Source organism: Miniopterus natalensis, chromosome 7, assembly GCF_054644295.1.
Source record: "Miniopterus natalensis isolate mMinNat1 chromosome 7, mMinNat1.hap1, whole genome shotgun sequence".
NCBI classification, from domain to species: Eukaryota; Metazoa; Chordata; class Mammalia; order Chiroptera; family Miniopteridae; genus Miniopterus; species Miniopterus natalensis.
Genome location: NC_142087.1, coordinates 66020777 through 66047799, shown reverse-complemented (window position 1 = coordinate 66047799; position 27023 = coordinate 66020777). Strand labels below are relative to the sequence as shown.

The 27023-nt window shown below is 38.0% G+C and overlaps 1 protein-coding gene across 2 annotated transcripts in view; it reads right to left on the bottom strand.

The window, feature by feature from the left end:
* RAB27B (RAB27B, member RAS oncogene family) overlaps positions 1 to 27023 on the bottom strand; it is a 122954-nt gene that overhangs the window by 14048 nt on the left and 81883 nt on the right. For both annotated transcript variants that reach the window (XM_087819104.1, XM_016225103.2), the window contains exon 2: positions 1307 to 1478. In XM_087819104.1, coding sequence (XP_087675230.1) covers positions 1307 to 1459 — 153 coding nt within the window. In that variant the 5' untranslated portion in view covers positions 1460 to 1478. The remainder of the gene's footprint in view (positions 1 to 1306; positions 1479 to 27023) is intronic.

Genomic DNA, 27023 nt, shown 5'->3' with positions numbered 1-27023 from the left:
ATCAACTCTTCATTTAACCTCTCTGACTCTTATTTTATCACCTGAAAATTGAGACCCATAATCTCTCCCTACTTTACAGAGTTACTGAAAACTTAAAGGACATAACAAATGTGAAGGCATTTTTTTAAACAGTAAAATGATTTACAAACACCTGAATATCTTTTACTGTGCGTTGGACTTTCAAAACAACTTAGCCATGACATATGCACAGAATTTCTCAATAAGGTTGCACAGGATATTCCATCTTTTATTAGCTAATTCTCCCAAGGCTTTTTTAGAAAAGTTCAAGTTTTTAAAATTATGGTCTTTTGACTTCTTATTAAGTAAAACAATTTTAATATTCCTCCAGCTCCCTTAAGTATGGCTCAGTGAAAATGTTTTAAAGGGAAAACTATAAGGATTTATACCTAGACCATTGGGGGCCTCAAGGAGGGAAGAAGGTGAAGGAAAACCCTGTGTGGGTTGGAAGCAAGTTTGCTTAGACTACACTGTGGAGGGTCGACTGTCAGATAAGGTGCAGGACATCATATGAAACCATGATTTAACTTCTCAACCATCATTTCCTTTGTTGTTTTTTGCTCAATTTGAGAGAAATGAATAGATCTGTGACATCAACTGGGAGCCTCAGCCATGTTGGCAATTGAGGATACCTTGGGTGGCAGTAAATCTGGCGGGGCTTATGTGCCTATGCTACACGTCTCACATGTCACAATATCTTTATTCCTGTCATTAGCGTCTAGCATAGTAGAGGGAAGTGGTTGTAATTCTCACTTAAATTCCATTCTCTTGGAAAAGAGCATGGGTTGGTCTCACATTCTGTTCATAATCAGCTAGTGATTGATGGCTGAGTCCACACATAAATAAAAATGCAGCAAGAACTTACAAAGCTCACGTTCCAGCTATTTGCCAATCACTCTTTCAATGTCTTTCTGAAGAGTAGGAAATGAGCACTTGTTCTTATTGAGGGACTTAATTCAGATTAAGAGTTAATGTTTTTAGATCCTGGATAATTCAAGTTTTGAAAGATTCCTTAAGAATTCATAGAAGACACACTGTATACACCCATAAATTATTTATTTTAGTTGCCTTCTATACTTTTGGAGACAAGCAATAGTGTCACTCAACATTTTTCTATGCAAAATGTTCTTTATAGTTGAGGAAGTAAAAAGTGACATAATTTAAAGTGAGAGGTTATAAATTCCATGTGACAAAAGACAAACACCTTGAATGCAATAAACATAGCTTCTTAATTCTTATTTTATCTGGGGAATTAGCAATAAGTTTAACAGTGTAGGTAAGAACTCACCACACGTTTTTCCCGAAAGTCTATTCCTACTGTCGTGATGAACTTGGGATTAAATTTATTGTCTGTGTATCGATAAAGAAACGTCGTCTTCCCCACACCCGAATCTCCAAGGGCCAGGAGTTTGATCAGATAATCATAGTCCCCATCGGTCATAGTGATGGTCTTGTTGGGCCTGTGTAGAAGAGGAACAATAGTTGGTTAGGTTTCAAGGTTAAAAATTTGAATGCCTTCATTCTGCCAAGTGCTCAATTAACTTATTCCGAGCAGCTTCAGGAGTAAGGGCACATCAATTAATTCTCTCAGTAGAAATCTTTTTACATCAGGTCAGTTAATATGGAACAAAAGCTATATGATATCCACAATAGCACTGCACAGCAATAGCAGAACTTAAAGAGTCATAGCTTTTTGTTTTAAAGCTCTTTGGGATCAGGGGTATGGTACTGGGAAGAGGTGAGAGTCACAGAGGGAACAGAAAAACCCAACCAAGGCGATGCAGGCATGCTAGAGAGAGACCGAAATTATATTGGGGGAGTATCTAAAAATTGTTAGATAATTCTAAAAATTTTCTACATGTAAGAAAATGATATACATGTTCACCATTTTAAACAAAACAATTTCTTTTTACATTGTCACTTTAGTTAGGTCAAAACTCAAAGATTTTATGGCTTTGGATAAATAATAATAAAGATGATACGTAAAGATGATACATAGCAAATCCGTATCATTACATCATTTGGAGATTTGTAATATTTTTACGTTAGAGTTTTCTAAAATTTGAATCATACTGCTGCTAAATCCTGCTAAATTTATTATGGATTTATGTTTAGTTAATGAATAGTTTTTGAGGAAAGGTGTTTTGAGAGCTGCCAATGCATAATTTTGCTCTAAAGCTTTCCTTCCTTCCTTCTTCAGAGTTTGGACACTCAGGGTGATGTTTACTGACCACGAATGTTTATCTTTTCTTTTTAAATATCTATACAAAGTATAATCATTGCTCAGGAGGAGACTCATCAACAACCAGCCTTCCTTAACAAGAGGAAACATATCTCACCTAACATGAAATTCTTCTTGGAAAATGTCTGTATTGGCTGACTGCCTGGCAGCCCCTAGTTCTGAGTTTGAGTGGTTCTAAATATGTTACCAGGACTTTAGAGCTGAATATTTTGCTCCTTCTAGTCTTTCAGCCAAATGGGTTGCTAAGGAGGTTGCTGCTAAAGTCGCATCATTTCCCCCCATTTAAAGCCTGTCGCCACCACATCCCTCTACCTTCTATTCATTGCCCCCAGTCTAGCTCGTGTAAAGCTTTTACAAAGGGCAATAAAGGCTGTCATTTCACTAGAAGACTTGGATGAAACTGTTAATTCTCATGGAAAAATAAAGAGATTAATATTTATTCTAACTAAGATATAAGTGACCTGAGCCAATTTTTTTTTCCTGGACACATACACATTGATAAACTGGGGAAGAAACTGAAGCCACTGGCTACCTAAATACAAGCTCAAGTTGGAGGATACTGTGGCTCCCTGGAAAAATGAAAATAATGTAGTCAAGAAGATCTATCAGCACACTTTAAAATTTTGCTTAAAGTTAACTATGTTTCTTGCAATATGTTTGTGACTGTGTCAGTGAAGGCTAAGGCTTGAGCAAATCTAGTTAAATATCTTGAATATATAGTATCAGATTCAAAGATGAGAATTCAAATAATATAATTCATAATCTAGTTCCTGACAAGGCATGCATGCACTTAAAACTTAAAGATGCAAGAAAATGCAACATAGCTTGACAAGATGGAACATGACTAGTTAGTTGATAAATGAGTCAAACAGTTGTGTTTTTAGTTCCAACACAACAGTAGTCCTCATGGACCTCAGTGGTCTGAGAAGATTCTGTAGAGGTAGAGAACCTTATAGCACAGGGAGGGATTAGGCACAAGGGGAGGAGATACGGGGCAACTGCAGGGAAGATCACCTCCCACTTGTAGAACGAAACTATCATTATTTGCCAATTACAAGACCTATCATGTATTTCTGATCTGGGCCAATTTGTTCTCTGTTGTTTGTACATAAACCTGCTTGGACAATCCTGGGGTTGCCTCCCAGCCAGGCTTCAATCCAGATTGAATAGTCCTGGGTCATGTGGGTCAATTCCGCTGTGGCCCACACTAGCTCTTCTCTATAAGTAAAGGGTGGGAGACACAACCCTTGACACTAATTCCACCTGAAATAAATGCAAACCTTGGCACTGTGGAAAATCTTTATTCAGTGTCTTTAGTAGACTATTTAAAGAAACTGACAGATCAGGCTAGGCATGAGAGAACTCCCCTCTAAATTTCTTTCAAAAGCAAATTATATTTCTCATTTTCTAACACTACTCACATCTACACATAATTCTTTTTTTATTTAGTTTGTTTCCTCTTTTATTACCATGCGGTTTTCTGAGTCCTAAAATCATATGATCTCAATATTCTATCCTTAGCACAGCAAGCACACCACAGAGGAAAACAAAGGCCTTAGCAAGGTTTCCTCTTCCAAGAACTGGGCTACGAAAGTGATCTGGGCAGGATCAAAAAGCTGACAAGTTTAGCAGTATTGTTTATTCCTGCGCAACGACTCATGGTCCTGTCAGTTCCTGGTTCTGTGGATCTAAATCAGAGGAAAAAGCCAGAAGACAGCTGTGCTTCAGGAAGGGTGTCTGACTCTCCCCCATTATCAGCGTCACAAGCTATACCACACAGGCCAGGAGGCCTTTTAGATACAGAAACTGAAGCGTCATTCTAGAGCCTTTCATGGGAAGGTGCGGGGCTGGGAAGAGTAGGGAAAATATTCAAAACACCCACGAGGCTCTATTTGATGAAGAGTCTTAAAGGTGGAAGGAAATCTAAGCAATCATGTGAGCTAGCCTTCAGTTTCTAGATGTCATGTGACTTGTAGGGTGACAGTTTCTAACAGAGGAGAATCCAAAACTATTGGTCATTACAATTTGAAATGAAAAGTGGGTTTGATAGGTAGAAACTAGAAATGTTTTCATTTTGAGAGCGAAGAAAATCTTCTCTGGGTATTAATAGGAACATGATTTTCACTGTTAAAATATCTCCAGGTGGCCCATAGTTTCTCTCCTTTTTTACGCCCTGCTATGCTTCATTCTTGTTCAATGTAAATTCCATTAGTTCAGGAACTTAATATCCTCTGTCCATTGCTGAATCCACAAAGCCCAGTATAGCAATCAATGTATAATAGGAGCTTAATACATATGTGTTGAGTGTACAAATATATTTAAGCTTCTCAGGGCTGTGCAAATGTCATGATTAATCAATTCATCGTAGAGAAGTTGGTGGAAGTGGTGCCCCTCCAAGTTCAGGACTTGTATTCTCCTTCCTTCTTCATCTGTGAAGTGAATATTTAGATTAAATAATTACTTGGTACTTTCCACATCTGGCTTCCTGAGCTCAATTTTCAACGATAAGTTGCACAAGAGTATAAAAAAACTTCTCAAATAGAATATTTATATCATCAGAGGAGCTGTTCCAAATAACCTGGGGAAATAATGAAGTATTAGAGAGTCTATAATTTTTGAAAGTGAGATTTGTGCTGGCAGAGTTTATAAACTTGTCAGGTGAATAGGTCAGGGTTCAGAGAACTGGGCTCCTCCAAGAAAGCCTCCATTCACCCATCTAACATGCACTCACGGGCACCTCTTATTTTGTATGATTTTTGCATGGTTCTGAGGATACACTCTGCTTTTTCTAGTGGGAAGCTTAACAAATGCTATAGGTATGTATGGATGACCACTATACAGATGGACTTACCCATGCAAACTTGTATTCTTGGCTAGTTCTCCAAGTAACAATCTTAAGAACATCATGACAAGCTATGACCTTGTGACTTGAACTTATTAAATTAATGCAAACCAACTTAATAGTCTTAAAGCACTTTGGAGAGCTTATAATAATAAACAAAATGTCGGTGATATTTTGTATTCAGTATACACAGTTTCAATAAAATAAAGCTCACAAACATAAAATGGACAGAATTTTAATAGGTCCTCATTTACCTTTGATTGGTTTATGTTGGTCTCCAATAGGTATATTTTAAGATCTAGGATTCTCATAGCAAGCATGCCAATTGTCTGAATGTTAGCCTGAAGGTAGCTCTTGTTTACTGACCTTCAAACACTGCTTCCTAAAACTACATTCATTGTCCTGGAGGTTGGAGCTAAATTATGATGGCTGAAGTCCTCTGGGGGCCTATCGGCTGTGCATCAGTAGCACAAAAGGCATTTTCTGGAGGGAAGAGGTACTTTTTAAAAAATATTTTTAGTATATTCTATAGCATCTTGTTCTGTTAAGAAGGTTTAATGAACGTAATTTTTATCTCAATTCTTCTTAAAGGCTATTTAAGATTAATGGGCCTGAGCTTATATGGAAGATTCAAACCAAACTGCAAATATAAGTCAACATCAAGTTAATCAAACAACTTTTATTTAAGCTGGCAATGGTCAATGTGTCTATTGAAGCAATCAAATGTATTTTTAAAATTAAAACTGCCCATTTTGTTTTATTCTGTGATCAAGAGATCTAATAGAGATAAAGCAAGAATTTATTGAGCTGAATTTCAGCTTACTTATCCTGAAAATAAAGAGTAAAAATTCTAACACAAGTTGGTTTCAAAAAGATTTATCTCCATTGATATATCATTCTCATATAAGAAACTCACTGCTAAGACAATACATATGTTTATTTCTAAAAAACATTTTTTTCTAAAAGTAACATTTTTTTCTTTTGGCTTAATTTTGTGGTAGCTTTTGAAACTATATGGACTTTCTTCCTTTATTTCCTTTACATTTTATTGCAAGAAATTCCAAACATATACAAAACTTGAGGGAATAGTAGTGTGCCCTCATATACTGCTCACTCACCTTCTAAATTACTCATATATGGCCAATCTTGTTTCATGTACCCAAAACTCTACCTCTACCAGGCTACTCTGAAGCAAACTCCAGGCACCATAACATTTTTTTTCATAAATAATTCAGTACATATCTCTAAAGATTATTCAACTTAGCTCTATTGACATTGCACCTACCTACGGAGAAGGTAGTCAAACATTTGAGTTTTGGGGTATTTGATAGGTCAGAAATCATACATTAATATTGTTTTAGCCTGTCCTCGTACACAGATCAAGGTTAAGCATATTTTCCTATATTTAAGGGTTATTTGTGTTTCTTTTTCTATAAATGGAAGGCTCATATCTCTTGTTCATTAAAAAACTGTTTATCTGTTCTGTTTTTAGAAGCTATTTGTATATGAGAAATATTAAAACTTAGTTATGTAAGTTTGCAAATGTATTTTCTTATTTGCCTCTTTACTTAGCTTGTGGTGTTTATGCCACCTAGAAGACTTTTATGGTTGTTGTTGATGTTGTTTTGAGGAGGAGAAATCAGTTTTTCCTAACCGACTACAGAGGAATTCATTCATGTGATATAATGTGCATCTCCTTGTTCCTGGTTTTAGTTGTAAATTCTCAAGTGTTTTCCCAACTAAGCAAGATGCCGGCTGCCTTTAATATGAGTGGATATTGAATTTGTCAGTTACCCCTTCTTCTTCTATTGAGATGATCTGCTTTCTCTCCATAGCTTGATTTTATTAATAGATGTACTTATATAGCAACATCTTTACATTTCTAAAATAAATTTCACTTGTTCATGATGTATTATCTTTTAATATGCTTCTGGGTTCTGTTTCTTATATTTTATTTTATTTCTTATCAGATTAATAAGATATGTGTTGTTGAAACAATCTTTGGTTTTAAGTTTTACATTATTTTCACTTAATTGGACGAATATGAAAGTTTTTCTCCTTTTTCTGTGCTCTGGAGTATTTTAAGTATTATTAAGATTACATATCTTTAAAAGTTGGAAAGAATTTCTATGTGAAACCATCTCGTCCTGGTGATTTGTATGGGGTGTTTTTTAAATTACCTTCTCTATTTCTTCTTCAGTAATTGGTCCGTTTAATCCTTTCTTCACTAGAATCAATTTTGCAAACCTGTAATTTTGTAGAACATTAATCATTTCATCGAGGAATTCAAATGTACTTTATGGAGTTGTATAATCTACTTTTATACAAATTTTTAGATTCCCTCTGTTTTGATACTTATTTTTCCACTTGATGTGTCTAATTCCGTGCATTCGTACTTATTGGTAGAAGGTTTTAAAATACCAATAAAAAGACCAGTCTTATTATTTCAAGAGTTTATTTTAATTTTCATATTGTAGCCCACAGTCCAGTAATACTATTTTCTATTATAAGTAATTTTCCCTTGGAATATCTTCTACCCCTACTCTGTCTTCTAAATTCAGTCATATCCACAACTTCACTGTTCATGAGTTCTTCAATTTTACTCCAGTTTCTATGTACCCATAAAGGACATAGTGCTGTGGAGTTAAGTTCTAGTAGACCTTAGAATTCTGAATTTTTAAAAAAATAATACTTTATTAAATTTATTGGGGTGACAATGGTTAATATGAACATATAGGTTTCAGGTAAGGTTTCTATGTTACAAGATTTGTATATTGCTCTGTGTGCCCACCACCCAAAGTCATATTTTCTCCCATCACCATATATTAAGAACCCCTTCACCTTCCACCCCCCCTTCCCTCTGGCAACCACCACACTGCTGTTTGTGTCCACAAGTTTCAGTTTTATATCCCACATATGAGTAAAATCATACAGTTCTTGGCTTTTTCTGACTGACTCATTTCACTTAGCAATACATCCTTTCTCATGGCTGAGCAGTATTCCATCATGTACATGTCCCACACCTTCTTTATCCAGTCCTCTATCGCAGGACATTTTGGTTGTTTCCATGTCCTGGCCCCGTGAATAATGCTGAAGTGAACATAGGAGTGCACATATCTTTGTGAATACAAGTTTTTGAGTTTTTCGGGTATATACTCAGGAGAGTGATTGCTGGGTCGTATGGTAGCTCTATTCTTAATTTTTTGAGGAATCACCAGAGTGCTTTCCATAGCGGCTGTACCAGTCTACATTCCCATCAGCAGTGAATGAGGGACCCTTCTCTCCACAACCTCTCCAACACTTGTTTTTGCTTGTCTTGTTGGTCATAGGCCCTCTAACAGCTGTGAGGTGGCATCTCATTGCAGTTTCGATTTGCATTTCCCTGATTGCTAGTGAGGTCGAACATCTTTTCATGTATCTATTGGCTGTTTGTATGTCTTCTTGGAAGAGGTATCTGTTCAGGTCCTCTGCCTACTTTTTGATTGGCTTGTTTGTTTGCTTGGTGTTAAACTTTATGAGTTCTTTATATATTTTGGAAACTAAACCTTTGTCTGAAGTACTGTTTGCAAATATCATCTTCCATCTGGTTGGCTGCCTGTTTGTTTTGTTGTCAGTTTCTGTTGCTGGGCAGAAGCTTTTTAGTTTGATATAGTCCCATTCATTTATTTTTAGGAATTCTGAATTTGAAATTGCTAAAACACAAATTTGCCCAAGGAATATTTTTACTGAGAACCCTGTAGCTTGCCAATAATCTTCATAATTAGGGTCAGGATAGGGCTGCTCCCTGATCTAAGACGTTTTTACCAGAATTGAACAAACTTTTAAATTACTCTGTTTACGAACACTGATCCATTCGTGTGTTTTCCTACTACTGGATCATTACAACTCAGCAGGAGCCAGCCAAGCACAAAACTATTTTGTCCGCACTTGTAGCACAATATCAACAGGTGCTCTAAATGGAGCCTTGCTGAGAACATGAGAGCAATAGCCTAGCATTATCCCTGAAGCTCACCCATACCCCTGGAGAGAAAGCAAACCCCTAACTGATGTCTGCTTAAAAACACTGTTTAGCAGACATGCCCCAAATCTCAGCCTTAGTCAAAGCAATGCAGTCTTTTGGCTTCCGACAACTAAATGGTCACCAGGAACAAAATAAGCAGCTGTTTCAGATTCAGAGAAACCCAATGTACGTCCAGGGTCATGCTCTCGGCACAGGCCTTGGAGTTCACATACGTTGTCACTGACCTGTCAGCTCACCTTGTTGGCACAACTCAGGAAAAAAATATATATGTGCAGTTTCTCTAATTCCCATAAGACCTTGTTTAGCTTCTCTGAATCCTCGGCTAGGTGTGTGTGTGTCGCTTCATGGTGAAGGCACAGCCCTTTCGACAGGTCATTAGCACCATCGAGGTCAGAGGTGGTGAGAGACCTGGGCAAGTTCCAGGAGTCCTCCTGGATCTCAGTTTGACCTTGTGGACTCCTGTTTGACCATCTTTCCTTCCTAACCCTTGTTCTGCTGACTTCAGGTACAACACAAAACAGAAAAGCAACAGGCTTATACAGACTGCCCAGCCAATTGCATAAAATTCTATCTATCTGATTAACGTAAGGGTTGATGAAAGTAGGTTTACAGTTGTGAGTATGTGAAACACAGAGTTTATTCTTGTATTATTATTTATTAATTATTGTATTATTTTTCATATGAACAACTGTAAACCTACTTTTTCCTACCCCGTACATCTCATTTTCTATATCACTTGTAGTAATTTTGCTGTTTTGATTAAACCCTTTACTGACATACAATGCTAGGATGTTGAGAATCCCCCTTCAGGCATATGTCTTTTTTTTTTAATAATTAGAAAATTAAATAATAGACATGGTTATAGGTAAGATAGTGCCATGGAGAGGATACCTATTTCATAGCAGATCTCCTGTATAACTTAATTCATCTCCTGGAAGAGAGCCACACAATAACCACACTGAGGATTGCTTATGTATCCTCACATTCAGCTAAGACAGTCTTACAGCGAACAGCCTCTACTTGAAGTGTTTGCTTTATGTTCCATTGCAGTATTTCTCTATCCCTTGCAAAATGGCTTCAAGCAATTAACATTAACTTACTCAACACTAAGGCACGATTTTGGCATATCCCTCCAAAATCTCCAAAAGAAACCCCATGGACACTAGCATGTCTCTGTAACCAATAAGCAAGTGAATCAAAGAACTTTCACTTTAAAGTACACATTAGCCTTCAGCTCACACTGATGATTTAAAGGGGAAAAGCTGGCTTCTAGCCCAATTTACGGTGCATTAAGTCAATGAGAGAATAATTATTTGTGTGTTGGAATAAGAGCACCTTTAGATAGTACTCTTAAATTAAAGGCTTCAGGAAATTCAGATAGAGTAATGAGAAAGTTCATAGATGTTTCTCTACAATGTTACGATACAGGATTTTATGACTATTTCTTCAGTGAGGTAAGAATTACACTCAGGCAATTCTAAGAATGTACCAATTAATAGAATTTTCATATAAATATAATAATTTTTACCAATGGAAAAAATCTGTGATTATGAAGGGGGAAATGCCACACACAAGACAACTGCAGTTAAAAATAACAAAAGTATCAAACCATTAGAAAGGGATATTTGAGATAACTCAATAACAGAATGATAGCTAAGAACAGTTATATTGCCTAACTATATATCAGTCACTGTTCTAAGCACTAAGTACTAGGACTAACACATTTAATTTTTAAAACAACCCAACAACAAATAGTTTCAACTCAATCTCTATCAAAATCTAGCTGCTGTTGGGCAGAAATTACAAACTGATCCTAAAATTATTATGTAAATGCAAGGGATACAGAATAGCAAAAAATAATCTTGCCCAAAGAAAAAGTTGATGGACTTTTACTTCCCGATTTCAAAACATATTACAGTTACAGTAATCAATACAGTGTGACACTGGCTTAATGCCACATAGATCAATGGAATAAAACAGAGTCTAGAAATAAGCTCTTACACTGATGGTCAGTTATGTCAAGTACATCAAGACAATTCAATAAGAATAGTCTTTTCAACAAACGGTTCTGTGGCAACTGGACAGCAACATTCAAAAGAATGAATTTAGACTGCTCTCTTACACCAAACACAAAAATCAATGAAAAATGGATTACAGGCCTAAATGTAAGAGCTAAAACTATGAAACTCTTACAAAAAATAGTAAATATTCATAACCATAGATCGTGCAATGATTTCTTAAATATAACACCCAGCAAACCAGTGACAAAAGAAAAAATAGGTAAGTACATTTCATGACAATGAAAAGCTTATTGTGCTTAAAATGACATATCAAACAAGTGAAAATACATCCCCAGACTAGGCAAAACTATTTATGAATCACATATCTGATTAGCGACTTGAATCTAGATTATATAAAGAATTCTTACAACTTAAAAATAAGATAAATAACCAAACTAAAAAGTGGACAAAGGATAGGATTTGAATATACTTCTCCAAAGATGATATACAAATGGCCAATAAGCATGTGAAAAGATTCTAAGACGGCATTAGTCATTAGAAGAGTACAAATTAAAACCTCAGAGAAATACCACCTCAGACCCACTAGGAAGGCTGTAATAAAACCTGAACAAAGCAAGTGCTGGTAGAGATGTGGAGGAATGGGGCCCTTCTACGTCACTAGTGGGAACATAAAATGGTACAGTCATTTTGGAAAAGTTTGCCACTTTCTCCAAAAGTTAAGCACAGGCTGACCCTAAGACCCAGCAATTCCACTCCTTGGTCTATATTCAAAAGAAACGAAAACATATGTCCACACAAAAACTAGTACACAAATACTCATCATAGCCCCAAACTGGACATTACCCGAATGTTTATCAATGGGTGAGGAGATAAACAAAGTGTAGCATTCCCATACAACAGAATATTATGATGCAGACATAAAAAAGAATGATTTACCGATACCTGTTACAACGTGGACGAACCTTGGAAACATTATGCTAAGTGCAAGAAGCCAGGAGCAAAAGGCTACATATTTTATAATCCTGTTTATATGAAATATCCAGACTAGGCAAACTCATATAGGCAGAATGCAAATTAGTGTTTGCCTGGGGATGTGGAGACGAGGAATGGGCAGTGGCTGTTGATGGGTAGGAGGGGTTTTTTGGGAAGGAAATGTTCTGAATTCAGACAGAATGGTGGCATATCTTTGCGAATACACTAAAAACCAGTGAGTTATATACTTTAAAAGGGTGAATTTTATGGTCTATGAACTCAATCTCAATAAAGCTATTACTTTTAAAGCTCAGCAATGTAAGCATACTATATTTTACTTTTGAAATAATTGATTGGTCTTAGCTAGGTGGCAATGAAGCCACTTAGTAGTGGTGTCCTGTGTACTCAAACAATACTCCCCCCCCCAACCCAATGGAAAAGGCATGTTGAATACACTCTATGACCTAATTACCACAAATAAAATAATTTATTATTTGTAAAAATATGTATTATTTAACAGGGTCCTGAGAGCCCATGTATTGAGCGAATGTGCTCACAAATCAGGGCTGAGTAACTGAAAATCACTGAGAAACAGCAGGGCAGATGGGTTACCAGGACCCTGTGAAGTGTGACATTGGAATGAAACTTGACTGCACATGTTGTCCTGCGGGATCCAACCCAGGCTGGTCACCAATATCCCTGGTGGGGGTTTACAAATACAATTCCAGGGCCTCTCCAAAATCGCCTACAGAATCTCTACAGGCAGGGCCTGGAAGTTGGAGCTTAAATATTCCACTAACTTACAACAGAAGAGCATCCAGGTCTGCAAACTTCTTTCCCCATCATCACTCTTCACCTCCAGGCACATCTTCCAGAAGGTAACCCCTCCAGCAACTCAGCTCATTCTAGTGTAGAAAAACCCATGGGTGAAGAGAGGAGCTAGTTTATCTAATTTGATCCTGTTACGGTTTAGAGCAATTTCTTCTTGCTGATCGCCATCAGCAAAGCCTGGCACACAGCTTGAGGGTTCTTCTGCCAAAACCGAAACCCGTTATTACAATGCACTTAATATGCTTTCCCACCTACATATAACTTTTGTTCCCTCGCATATTCTGCATTTTGTTTCCCTGACAATTTGCAGCTCTCAAGATGTTATTTTACTCACTCTAAACATATGCATGGAAGATGATGCATGAATGTTCAGATTAAGTAAATTAAGCTTCAAGAATTTTTTGAAAGATTTAGTATTTGACCTGAAAAGCTTTTCTGCTTGTCTTTATAAGGGGCTGCATGACTTACTTTTCATAAGGGAGTCATACTTCTTCTTTTTTTTTTTTTTTTATGTTTTCCTAGGTTCTTTTAGCCAGAACTTCAGCTAGGGAGCAAGAAAAAGAAATGTAAAATCCTTGAAATCCTGCAAAGCCTTATGTTGAAAGAATCTTTGATAAAAGTATATCTCTTCAAGGCTGGAAAATCTTGTGATGCATAGAGCAGATTAGAAGTCTCTACAAAAAGGCCAATGCCTTCTCGAGATCAATCAGTAAGAACAGAAACGGGGTTTCCCAACTTAGTGGTTCTCAAACTTGGACGCTTTTTATGCTAAGTGAAATAAGCCAGAAGAGAAAGGCAAATACCATATGATTTCACTTATATGTGAAATTTAATGAACAAAATAAACAAAATAGAAACAGACTCAGAGGTACAGAGAACAGACTGACAGCTGTCAGAGGGGAGGGAGGGCTGAATGAAAAGGTGAAGGGATTAAGAAAAAAAAAACACACCCAAAACTTATAGACACAACCAACAGCATGGTGAGGGAAAGTGGGGTGGGAGCAGCTGGAAGAAGGTAAAGGGGGGATAAATGGTGATGGAAGGAGACTTGACTTGGGGTGGTGAACACACAATACACTATACAGATGATGTGTTATAGAACTGTACACCTGAAACCTGTAATTTTATTAGCCAGTCACCCCAATAAATTCAATAAAAGTTTTAAAAACACTCCTAATGCCCAGGCCACATCCCAAACCTAGCACCTCTGAATTCTGATGGTGAGACAGAAGCATCAGTCGTTTTTGATGCCCTCCAGATGATTCCAACACGCAACCAATTTTGAGAACCACAGCGCTACCTCTTAGCCCAGAGACCCCTCGCTGCTAGTGAAGGTTCCTAACTTAAACAGCTGGCGGCAACCTCATTCTTACTGGACTGAAGGGTGTAGCATGAAGGCATATCTTCTCTAAGGCAACGGCAGATTGGGAGATAGTTTCTTTCCTCCCATAGTCAATGGGCCAGTGAGCACAAGTCACAGGACAGTTCCTTTCCGGTCGATCCATCTCTTTTCTCTGTAGAGTTGTGTGACATATGCAAGGACATTAAGTGGATATATGTAAATGGAAGCATCTACTCTTAAACCACGTCTCCATGTAGAAAACAGATCAGGTTTGAAGTTAAAGAGATGCTCATTTACAAGATGTTTTGCTAAGTTTTCAGACGTTGGTCTGATCATCCTGCAAACTGGTTTATGTTCCAGTTGGCTGCTGCTTTGAGGAAGTCATGCCAACTTCTGCTGCTCTGCTGCATTATCTGACAAAGGACGTACCAATCCAAATATCTGCCCACGAAGTCTGCCTCTCTGAGCTGTAAGGAAGCCAAATGAGATAGCATCTATGGCTTCAGAGGCACGTATCTATGAAAAGAAGATGCGAGCCATATTATTACAATTTTCTCACTGAAACATAATTCTGGGTAACCCCATGAATAAGAAAGATAAGCAATCCAAGGCCTCTTTCAGGAAAGAACGTTGGCCGGTCATTGTTTTAGCTGATATTTAACGAGAAGCTTAGCAAATGCCGGAGAAGAGAGATTGTATCTACAAAGAATGGAGTTAGGCCAAAGGAAGCGCTTGTCTCACGAGGGCTCTTTCTACCTTATGTAGATGCCTATGTTAATTGAAATTTCTACATTGAAATTTTATCTCTGCAATATGTATGATATGGGGCTGAACGGAAAATAAGGAAGGCTATTACACATGGTTCTTAATCCTTATGTGGTTGGGAGAAAACAAGCAAACGTTAAGCCTCCTTTCCTGATCAGCTATTTAAAATGAGCTCTACATGAGAAAATCCAGGGCTCTAAGTCTAAAAGGCGTTTAGAGGAGAAGGGAAAACTCATGAAGGAGGAGCAAGTGGGAGCAGAAGTAAGCAGGAAGGCTTCCTGGAGGAGGTGAGAGGAGAGGTGGAATTTGATGGGGAAAGGGAAAAGGAGGGATTGGTCGTGCGGCAGAATGTAGACCCAGTGTCACTGGCTACAGGAAACTTGGCTTAGAAGCAGAAGACACATTCTGGGGGCTTGGCTACTGAGGTTGGATCTGCAGGATCAAGGGTTGACTGTGGTGTGACCGTAAGAGGCAGCTGTTGAAGTCTATAGCCCTGGGTTACCTTTAGCTATTTACCCAACATGTAGCCATGGCGAATTACTTAACCCTTGATTCTTAGGGTCTTCATCTGTAGTTGTAAGTATGTAAAACACCTGGCTCAATGCATTCCATCCCCACAAATTCCCCCTCCACTCTCGGCTTGCCAAGAAATACAGAACCATTAAAAAATCAAAACACTTTGACTAATGATATAACGCAACACAAACACAAAATAATTAATCAATTCACATAGGTTACTTTACAGCCTAAAATGAAGTCACCAAATTTCTCAGAAAAAGGGTGGTCTAGAAATCGCAAGGAAAAGGCATGGCTAAATTTTAAAAAGCTGGTTTTACTTCTACTTAACAATACACGAGATTATTTCACTTTTATCCCTCCTGGAGCCCTGATGAAAAATGAAATATGTCAACAATGACTAATTATAGCTTTAATGAGTCTATTGTTTACTTCCTGGCAGTAACCTAATAAATTGACCATGTCTTAAACTCACCTAGCATTTTCCAGTATAAAACATTTATAATTTTGTCCCTGACAACTTTCACCCCCAGCTGTTACTGGTGAGAAAAGAAAGGTCCTCATTAGCACAAAGACATTTGTAGCTATGCCCACCTTTCCCTGCTGTTTGGTACATTTTAAAGTCTAAACAGAACGGAGCAGAAGGCAACTTCTCAGCGCCTGGCACGGAGCCTGCAAAGGTTCTGATAAGGGAGAGAGTCCTGGCAGGGCAGGGTGGCTCTCCCCTCTACAGTCTTCTTTAACTTCAGAGTTGGCAAACATTTTTAGGTTAATAACAATTTAGGGGTGAGAAAGGCAATGAAATACTCAAAAGTGTGCACGGTTTACTGAAATTACACTTAAATAAGGTTGCTACTCAGAATTACCCAAAACTGAAAAGGGGACTGTCATGTGGAAACATACTCTCTTTACTGCTCCAATCCACGGTGACTGTTCTGAATTCAAAAGTATCATGATTTCAGCAAAGAAATAAATGCCAAGGGTTGGAGTTTTCATAAACTAAGACTTTTTAAGAGCACTTATGAAATTAGCTTTGCCTGTACTTTCCAGAGTAGCTCTAAACTGAGAGGAAAATTTGGGGCATGCTATAAGAACACGGATTGGGTTCTATTGTCTCTCATCTCTGCAAAGTCACCCCCAAGGTCCCTTCCTGCCTAAGGGAAAACATTACATTTCCCATTAAAGATCTACATTTTACTTTCTGGTAATTTTGAACAAAAGGACAGATATCATAATTTATTACATGAAGTCAAAACACCTAGAGGTTATTGTTAACATCTTAGTAGGAAAAGAATCACAACAAGATAATCTGTCACAAAGAATAAATCTGCTTACCTGACACTTTCTGGTTTATTAAGATGTGTGTCCCCAAGAAATTCCTGAGAATCAATCTATTTCTTCAACATGAAAGAACACTCTTCCTATATCATTTTTGTCAATTTTTAAAAAGAAAATTCACATATCTTTCTTTCCCTGTCTTGTTGCCTAAGGTTCCAGTGACCTTCACTGCAAGTGGGAGGTTCCCTCTGACTAAACTAAAGGTTTTCCTGCTGAAATCTGAACCCAGTTTGGTAGGTATTGTTATTACAGTGAGAGACAAAATTATGAAAGCTAAATGCTTACACATTGAATTTTGGGAGTATAAGTTCTAGTTACAAAGATAAATAAATAGAGAAGTTTCACATTCACTGTATCTATATATTTCTGTTAAGTACATTAAGGTGAATATTCCATTGACTATTAGGGAGTTTATATTTGAGAATAAAGTTGGCTCTGCCCTTCTCTGATAACATCAGCAGCTGACCTTCTAGTTCATATTTATACAATGACTAACAAGTGCTAATATTAAGTCCATTTTATTTCCCCTAATTAAGCAGAGGGTGGGACTTGATATTATATACCTGAAAATCTTCCAACTTCTAGAAGAGCTAACTTTCCCTTGGATCTAAAACGGAAACTAGTCTTATAAATTCAACTACAAGTAAGGTGTCCTAGTTGAATAATTATTTTACAAATGTCAGCAAATGATATACTATATCTCATGGTGGATAGGTTTACATTTTCTTAAGCAATGCAAATAAGTAGGATGAAATATGAGGAATGAGCATAAGAGAGCAAGCTGGACCATTTTTTTCTCCAGCATAACAGCATTGACTGGATTACACCAGGTATTTAGTGCAAAGGATGGGCAAGGTGTCATAATGAGACATAGGCTTAGGCACACATGCACACATGCACACACGCACATGCAGACATGCATGCAGGTACATCAAGCATGGAAAAGTCTTTAGGCCTGTGCATCCACTCCCTAAAGGAAGTTTTTTATTTAACCTGGTCTTGTCAGAAGATGTCTGCTTGAATGTTTATGGAGTAAGCCAGAAATAGGTACCCTTTACAATACAAAATTTATAAAATATACATATTTGGATTTTTCTATGCCCATAATTCAAAGTAAGAGGGTGAGATTATCTTTTTGTGTTGAGAATTTGGTGTGAATTATCCAACATGCAAAAGCGACTCTAACCTGTAGAGTGGGTTGGGTACTACAGAAATGATGCCAGCTCCCTTTACCCGGGAGTAAGGTGGTACGAATTTCTTGGATGGACAAAAGAGGACAGAGACAGAAATTCTTTGCCTAAGAAGTGAGTGATACCTTCGGGCACCACATACCATCAGCTTTGTTAAACGGGCCCTGACAGGCTGCCCGGGTGGAGGCCTTATGACGTTGGGCATTAAATGTGGCACAGGGTGCTTCAAGGGAAAGATCAAAAAGTTGTCCGGGGACTCTACACTGTCAACGACCTCTCCAATTTCTGCTTTTCATAAAAACTAGTACAACAAGCACATTTACAGAACCTCTGTATGTAGAACACTAAACCCAGGAGAGAGGAGGAAATGAAGGAAGAAAATGCAAATACATGGGAGACAGTTTAGAAACATTTAGAAGCAAAGATAATGAGGAATTAGTAAGAAATTAGAGAAAGAGTGTGGTTTTTATAATGAAAATCAGACTTCACATTATTCTTGTAGCACAGCTCCATTTAGAAAGCAAGGGTACTAATCTCCCCCAGATTCACTCATTGACCCACTCATTCGCCCAACAAACTTTATCAGGCAAGTACTATGCACTGGGCACAGAGGGTTTATTGTGGGATTAAATGAAATGGCATAAAAGGTTCCACTATCCCACCAACAACTGTAATAGCTAAAGCCACTGCCTGCCCTGGTATGCTGACCACAGGCCCAGTTTTCACCTCCTATTCTTTTAAGAGCATCTCCTTCCAGTCTCAGAAGGGTCCTAATTGAACAAACGAAGGGTCACTGCAATTAACAAGAGCCTCCTGACTTGTCTTCACGCCTCCACTTTTGCCTTTCCTCCATCCACTCCCCACATACAGCAAGCAGAGTTAGCTTTTAAAAATAAGTTACACCACATGGCTGTTCTGCTTAATATTTTCCAGTGGCATCCCATCAAACTGAAAATAAGACCCAATGCCCTTCTGCCTTACCAAGTGCTGTGTGACCTGGCTGACTTTCTTTAGTAATTCTCTGAAGAAGCCACATTTCATCCTGTCTTGGGGCTTTTGCACTGGCTGCTCCCTCTGCCTATCATGTTTCCTCCTCTTAAATTTTCACAAGCTGTCTCCTAACTATCATTCAGCTCCAAGTTTAAATGTTCCTTCATCAGACAGACCCTGTAGGCCCCCGAGTCTAAGGAAGGCTCGCATTCACTTTCCATGGCATCACCCTATTTGAACTTTTTGTACAGCCCTTCTTCCCAGTTGACATGTCATCTTGTTCACTATCACTTGCAATAGCACAGCTTCTCAAGCAACAGAATCGTTGGCTCAAACCCTCATGTCTACAATCCCATATGCAAGGCTCTTCATGGGCAACGCATTATTTTGGACATCAACTTTGGAAGATATATAATAAAAAATAACCTGTACTTCTAGTAAAATCAAGAATCATGTTTTTAAATGTATAAAAAATGGCAAGTGTTTCTGGAAATGTCCATAGGATGCAAATAAAATTCACATTCTGTGTCAACTGAAGGATGAAGTTTGCTACGGAGCCCGTTTTCACTTTGGACTTGATCCCTGGACCAAGGATAATTAATTGCTCAGTAAGGTACGGGACTCTGGAGGCAGGTCTGCCTGTGGACAAATTTCAGCAAAGTTGAATTCTCAGAACCTATGTTATAGAGATCTTATGGAAATTAGGAAAATTTTTAATTTACCTGCTTTATTTTTCAACCTCCACATATTTCTAAAATAAAGTTATAGTTGATCTTCCCCTATGTGATACAAAGACAAACTACAGAAACTCTTCATCCTTTTCCTGTATTATTTTTGCCATATCTGTTCTCTAAAAGTGGCCTCTGTAGACAGGTTTTGTGAGGTATTCAGAAAGACGTTCTTGGCTCCCAGCATCTGCTGAGCCACGATGCCTGAAGTCCTTTTGAAAGGCTCATGCAACAGACATTCCTTATGGGTCTAGTGAAAAGAAGTAACGTTAACTGTATTAGGACATGAAGTTACCAAGGAGGTAATATATCAACTAGTTCTCTCATTAGTGTCGTTTAGGTTAACTCATCAAATTCATTACCTCCCACAGTCACCTAAAACTAAGTCTCCCAAGGCAAGTTTTCATTAGCAAAGTACCTGGTAAAAAAGAAGACACAACGTATTTTGTTTAATGGATTATGAAAAAGAGGCAAAGATTAGAACAAAGCATATCTGTATTAATGAAATTCCTGAATTGGAAAAATAGAGAAGAAACTTAGTAGAATGAAGTTAGTGGGCAGATGAAAGAACACTGAGAAAAGGGCAGAGAGATGTCCAAAGACAAACCCCTCTCTCGCCTCCCGGGAAATCTTGTCCCTAGCTGCCCCTGAAGATGTCATAACAATCTAAATATCTGTATTGTGTCTGGTCTCAGCCCACATCTGTTGAGCTCTTCAGATTCTAAAAGCTACTGTAAATAATTAACTGGGGAAAACCACTCTGCCCTTTACCAGTGGCATTTAATTGAATATATAATAATCTTCATGTTTGCTAATACGCTAAGTCTAAAGCTATCTGTTGAAACAAGATGCAATAAAACGGTGAGAAGTAAAAGAGAAATACCATATTGTTCTGCTAGAGTTTATCAAGATATATTTGTGTTACTGGATTCCAGGTGGAAAAGGGGCCACAGGCAAAAAGCTACCAAAAAAATTCCAATGAAAGCGATCTGAAGAAGTAGGGCGAAGTTGGGTGAAAACATGAGAAGTGAGACAATAAAAGGCGTGGACTGGGCAAAGGGGGATTTCTATAAACTCCTGACAAGAGCTATGTATCATTCGGAGCTTCCACAGGCTAGGACTTCAACCGGGAGGAAGTGTCCTAACAGCAACACACACAAAGAGAAACCACTGTGTGGTGGGCGCCCATGACTGTGATCCTTTGGGAAAAGACAGACAAGACGCTTCAGACCAATTCACGGAATTCAATAAAAACATTAAGAGAATAAAACAGTAAGAAGTTGGGCTGCTTTCCATTTTTCCTTCTTTCATAGTCTTTAGAGAAAACTACACTGACAATTTCTTCGTTGCTGTCACAGCATTTTCCTTTGGACCCTGAGCCAAAACCAATTCCAAACTACTGGAATCACTCGGATGGTGGTTTCATGGATGGCTTTTTTTTTAAAGTGAGTCCACAGTTGGCATGGACTGCCAGGCATGAAGCCCTCTCTAAAATTCACCAGACCTCAGAGACTTCAAACTTTTTGCTGAATGTTAGGGTTTCAGGTGTAATCAATCCTCTAAAGATACTTCTGGGTGAACTGGAGTTGTCAAAATTAAAAGAATTTAAGATCCCATTGCAGCTCTACAGTCCCTGAATTCATGATAGCTGTGCTTACAGAATCAGCCCCACTGATATAGATCCACTTTGCCAAAAAACCTAGAATACAGTATATCCTCGGTTTTAAAAAAGATTGTCGACAGTTCCAAAAACATTTACCGAAGATCAACTGTATGCAAGGAATTTTTATAAGTCTTGTAAATGGATGTAGATAAAAGAAGCTAAGCAGTGAATTGAATTTAGTTTGTACTCTCTGAATCTGCCTCAAATTTACTGGAAGATATCATTATCAGGAAATGACCTTGAAACAGATACTCATGCTGTGTTCTCCGCTGCAGAAAGTAGAATGGTTTTGTGGTCTGTCTCTACATCACGCATTTCATAAAACACATGCATAAAGGAAGAGGGGAAATACTTGGCATGTGCAGGAACAAGATATCCACCCCTGCTGTTCTAATCCAGCTCCTTCATTTAGTCACACCGCAAGACAAGGGGATGAGAGACACAAGATTTGAGCAGAAAGATAAGGTTCCTTAGCAAAAGACACTGCTTCCTTTCCTCCTAACTCACAACTCGTAATTATATCCATTCAAGTTTTTTCATAAGCCCTTCATGATCCAAGACAGGAGAACAAACACAAAATCCAGAACTATCTTGTAAGGGTTTGAGAGAGATGAAAAAAACTCGAGCCTAAAGGAATTTTACCTGTTTGGTTTCTTTTGCGGGTTCTCTCTAGAAGGTATTTTGGCTGAGGAAGTAATCCGCTGAGAAACAGAAACAGCTGTTCTGAATCTATTTCCAAATTAAAAATAGGAGTTTCTAAATCTTGTTGAGAACGGTGAAATTTCAAAATTAGGCCAGATTGGGATGTGGCCATAGCAAGACTTCAGGTCATATATTGTTCAAATCCCAGCTCCTTTAATTATTAGCTACATGGCCTGAAATTTTTATTTAACCTCAGGCCCATATCCCTCTGGGGTACACACAGTTTATGTAAAGAACCTGGCTTACCACTTAGCCAACGCTGAGATAGTGCACACGTGGAGATGTTCTCTTGTAGAAAGCACTGTTGGCAACAATTTCTTTGCATTATTTGAATTTCTCTTTAATTAGTGTTGCAACTGCAAACACTAATACCATTTCTCAATTTGCACATTAAACCTAAATAACGAGGCCCTGGGCAGGTAGCTCCGTTGGTTAGAACATCATCTAACACGCCAAGGTTGTGGGTTTGATCCGGTCAGGGCACATGCAAACATGCAAGAATCAAGCAATGACTGCATAAATAAGCGGGGGCAGGGAAACAGCAAATCAATCTTGCTCGCTCGCTCTTTCCCTCTCTCCCTCTCTCTCTCCCTTCCTCTTTATAAAATCTATTTTTAAAAAAACACCTAAATAATGACTGCAATAAATGACTCTGTTCCTAGTCAACCTGTATTTATCTGAAACACTTATAAAGTACTCAAGTCCTATGAAGGAAAGTAGCATAGAATATAATGCTTGCCCCAAAGGGTTTATACCTTAAGAAATGATTTTTGGGTGATTGCTAAAATATATTGTTAAATAAAAACAGGTAAATGCATTTGTCAAAGAGCACTGGACTATACACTTAAAATGGGTGTGATTTTTAGTGTGTAAGTTATTTCTCAATTAAATCACTGAAGGAAAATCACTGGGGGAAAAATATTGCTGCCCAAGTATAGTCCCTAGACATTCTGATGATACTTGTCTGGCATGTGTGGCTTGGGTAGAGGAGTTTTAAAACCATCCCAGATGATTCTAATGTGAAAAAAGAAAAAGAAAAACCAAAAGCAGACAGACAAGATGCCAATTTAGGGATGGTAATTTAGGATGTCAGAGTTAGCAAATAAAATTCAGGACACTCAGTTTAATTTTAATTTCAAACAGAACACCAATTAAAATTTTAGTGTAAGTCCCAGATATTGTGCATTTAACTGGATATCATGTGTTTCATTGGACAACCCTAAATAGTATGCTAACTTTTGTGCAAATGAGGGGAGAAAGGAAAATATATGTATCTAATTTTTATTTATCTATGTATAAAGTAGATTCGAAGATTTGTTTCTGGGGAGGGGAGGTAGATGGGAGGCAAGGAAAGGAAGAATACTTTCCACTGTATACTTTTGTGCTTTTGGAATTTTGAACTACAGAATGCACTACATGTTTTTAAAACAAGTATACTTACAAAATTTAAAAATAAACTATTTCTAATAGGGAGTGAAGAATACTATAGGGAGAGAAACAGGTACATATGGTACACTTAGAAGACAAAACTGATGGGAATTTGCCCAAATACTGGATTCCATTATATTCTGTTTTTTCAGTGTCGTTAGATATACGTAGATATTAACAACCACTTGTTGAGTTGCTAGACTATAACTGGAATTAGTGTTAGCAAACTCCTGTAGCATTGCTATTGTGTTAAGCCAGTGATTTTCAACTGGTGTGCCGCAAGAATTTTTAAAACATGCAATATGTGACTAGTTAGTCAGGGGCACTGACCACTTTTCCCCTATATTGTCCAAGTACAAAAATTACAACAGCCAACACAATAGCCATCTGGTATGAATGAATCAAAATTATACCTATTTTTTTTGTCAGATCAGCAAAAAATATATTTTTTGGTATGCAGCAGAATTTTAGTAACTAGTTTATGTGCCACGAGATGAAAAAGGCTGAATATCACTGTACTAAGTACTTTATATACATCAGTTCATTTAATCCTCACAAAAATCTTTGGGGTTTTGCAAATGAAAAGACTAAAACACAGAAAAGTGAGTTAACTTGCCCAGGTCCACACAGCCATTGACTGGCAGGCTTAGGGTTTGGGTCCAGGTCTGTCAGAATCCACAGCCTGTTGCTTTCAGACACAAGACACCACCACACTGTCTTTCAGAATACGCATTCCTAGAGTCAGGAAACTTGTACTTGGGCATGGAAATCAATGCAAAAAAGGAGCAGCGAATAAGCATTTTTCTATACTCACAGTGAGCCATGAAACATGGCACACTGGTAAGTACTTTCTTTGTTTTTAAGTAAATATACAGACATATTTCACTTTATGCAGTGCTTCTGTTCCAGGTCAGTTCATAAATGACACTTACACAAATGTAAACATATTTAGCATAAATTGGGAGTCTTCTTTTTGAACAAACTGTTAAATTCCTTTTGAGAAGGGAAGATATTTTGTAATACGACTGACCTCTATTGAGTTATCCTTGGACAGTGTACAATATGAGATAATCTGGGAGTTTGCTCACTGCCCTTTGGAGTTAAGGGTCTTAATACAATACGTGAGTGATGGTCTACATGCAAAGAGGACTCTGCTAAATTACAAAGGATTTAACGAGTTCAGTTTCTAGCTTGAGTCCACCTTTAGTTAACTTCTTATTTTAAAAGTATAAGTAAATATTTGCCAGGGAGAAGCAAAATGTCACAGGACTTATCAAACCAGTACTATGTTCATAGTTTATCAAAGGCAGGAATAGGTTAGAGGGCTGTTCAGTTTTCTCTGGTGAATGGTTTTGGAAAGATTTCTCTAAAATCTATTTTGGTCTCCACACCCTATACATCCCCAGTGGTCTTCCTTCTTCATATTGCAGGGGTGGGGAGTGGGAGGAAAGGAATTCTCTGTCGGACATGACAATTGAAAGTTAATATGTCAAGAATCTTCAAAGTTAATAACTTTAAAAACAGCTGACCAAAAGCTATCATCCCATGGGGAAGAGCCCCCCAGCCTCGGTGAACAGTGTGAGGGTCTCTGTGAGCCGTCGGGGTGGGAGTGGTGGGAAGGCAGGACCGTCCTCTCCAACCCAAGGGCAGCCAGGGAAGGGCACGCTGAGGTGAGGTGCGCCTTGTTCAAACCTGTGCTCTCTCCCATTACACATCAACCCCTCTGATCAGCCGCTACCTACAACTCCAATTTCATATTTTTTTACAAAAAATCAGGAGTCATTTAAAACAGTGCCCCAGAGAAGCTGCTGGCCAGGCTATGGCTCCTTTTGTCAGTGTCACCATCTTTGCGTAGCAGTGTTTGTGCAGGCATCTGAATATTCTGTTCATTTTCTTCTTTATTCCTTATAAAAGGGAGGATTTTCTTTGAAAGAAGAAAATTAAAGAGTATGTATAAAATGCTAGATCTGCACCATCAAGGATTATGTCTAAAAAGCTATGAATAGTTGAAGATTTTATATGCCTTTTAGTTCCCTCCAGCTCCTAGCCCTTATCAACCCCACACAGTACCATAAAATCTAATTTTTTATATACGTTTTATTCAATAGATATTTTCCAGAATATATTACATTCTCAAAAGGTACTGCCAGTAATTTGCATAAAACTCATTATTTTCAATAAATCAAATTGCATCTCCATTTAATTGTATTTGGTATATCTAACTGAATCAAGTTTTTTGTTTTCTCTTCCTAATTTTAAAATTACAGAAATCGAATTGTTTATATCTTTTATAAACTATGACTGTTAAAAAAATTTTCCCTCAGTTTTCTCAAGATCTCATTTTCCCCCCGTTAGGTCAACAGCCTGTTCTTACTTAAATGCGTCTTGATCTAGAGTCTGTGGAAATATATGTACATTTATTTATTAATAAGTTCCATGCATTTTTCCCATTTAATATTTTAGCAATATGAAGGCCCAAGACTCAATATAAAAATCTCTATTCAAAAACTGCTGATGATGTAGGTTTATAAAACAGCCATGAACACTTATTTTTAAAACTTCTGACAAGAGTTAGATTGATATAATCAAATCACTAAAACTCAGGACAAATTAAGCTCAAAACTGTGGGCGTCAACAATCAACCCAGCAAAGATATGTGGGAAGGTTTAAAGGAATTTATAAGCTTTCGCTGAATATTTTTGTTTTTTCTTAACATTTCTTTACTCAGTACAGTATCTGAGTCTATACTTTGCACCTCCCTCCAAATCTTATTAGAAAATTCTTAGCACCAGCAGGAGAATGGATGAATAAATAAAAACAAGACTGGATATTCAAAAGGGTGAAGGCCTGGAGGAGGCAGTTTCAGGTCTATGTAATACAGTGGTCCCTGGGTTTTCGAATGTCATCCGTTCCAGAAGACCGTCCGAGTTCTGAAATGTTCGAAAACCGAGGGATCCACAGCCGACAGCTAGGCCTCAGGATCTGCCCTCAGCAGAAGCCACGTGGCATGGTCGACATCCGAGGTGTGTTCGAAAACCGAAGCATTCCCTTCCAATCCATAGACGAGTGCAGGTGTCTGTTCCTACAGTGATTTCAGAGGCAACAAAACAGCAGCCTGATCAAACGTCTCTCCCCCTCCAACTGCCCAGAAGGCGCGTAGTTCCGCCCTGACAATGCTTTCATCTACAGCTCTTTAAGGCTGAATGTGGGCCTGCCCTGTGACAGGCTGCATTTTAGTCAACACACAGCCTTTACATCCTTGTAGGAACCCGCGGCAGAGCAACACAGAGATCGCATCAATGCCTCGGGCTTTGCCACTGTCAATATAAAGGCAGCCATATAAGGTCGCCTTCTGCAGCATTTAAAAAGCTACATTTAGAAATATTACATATTATGTGCTTTGTGCCATAAAGT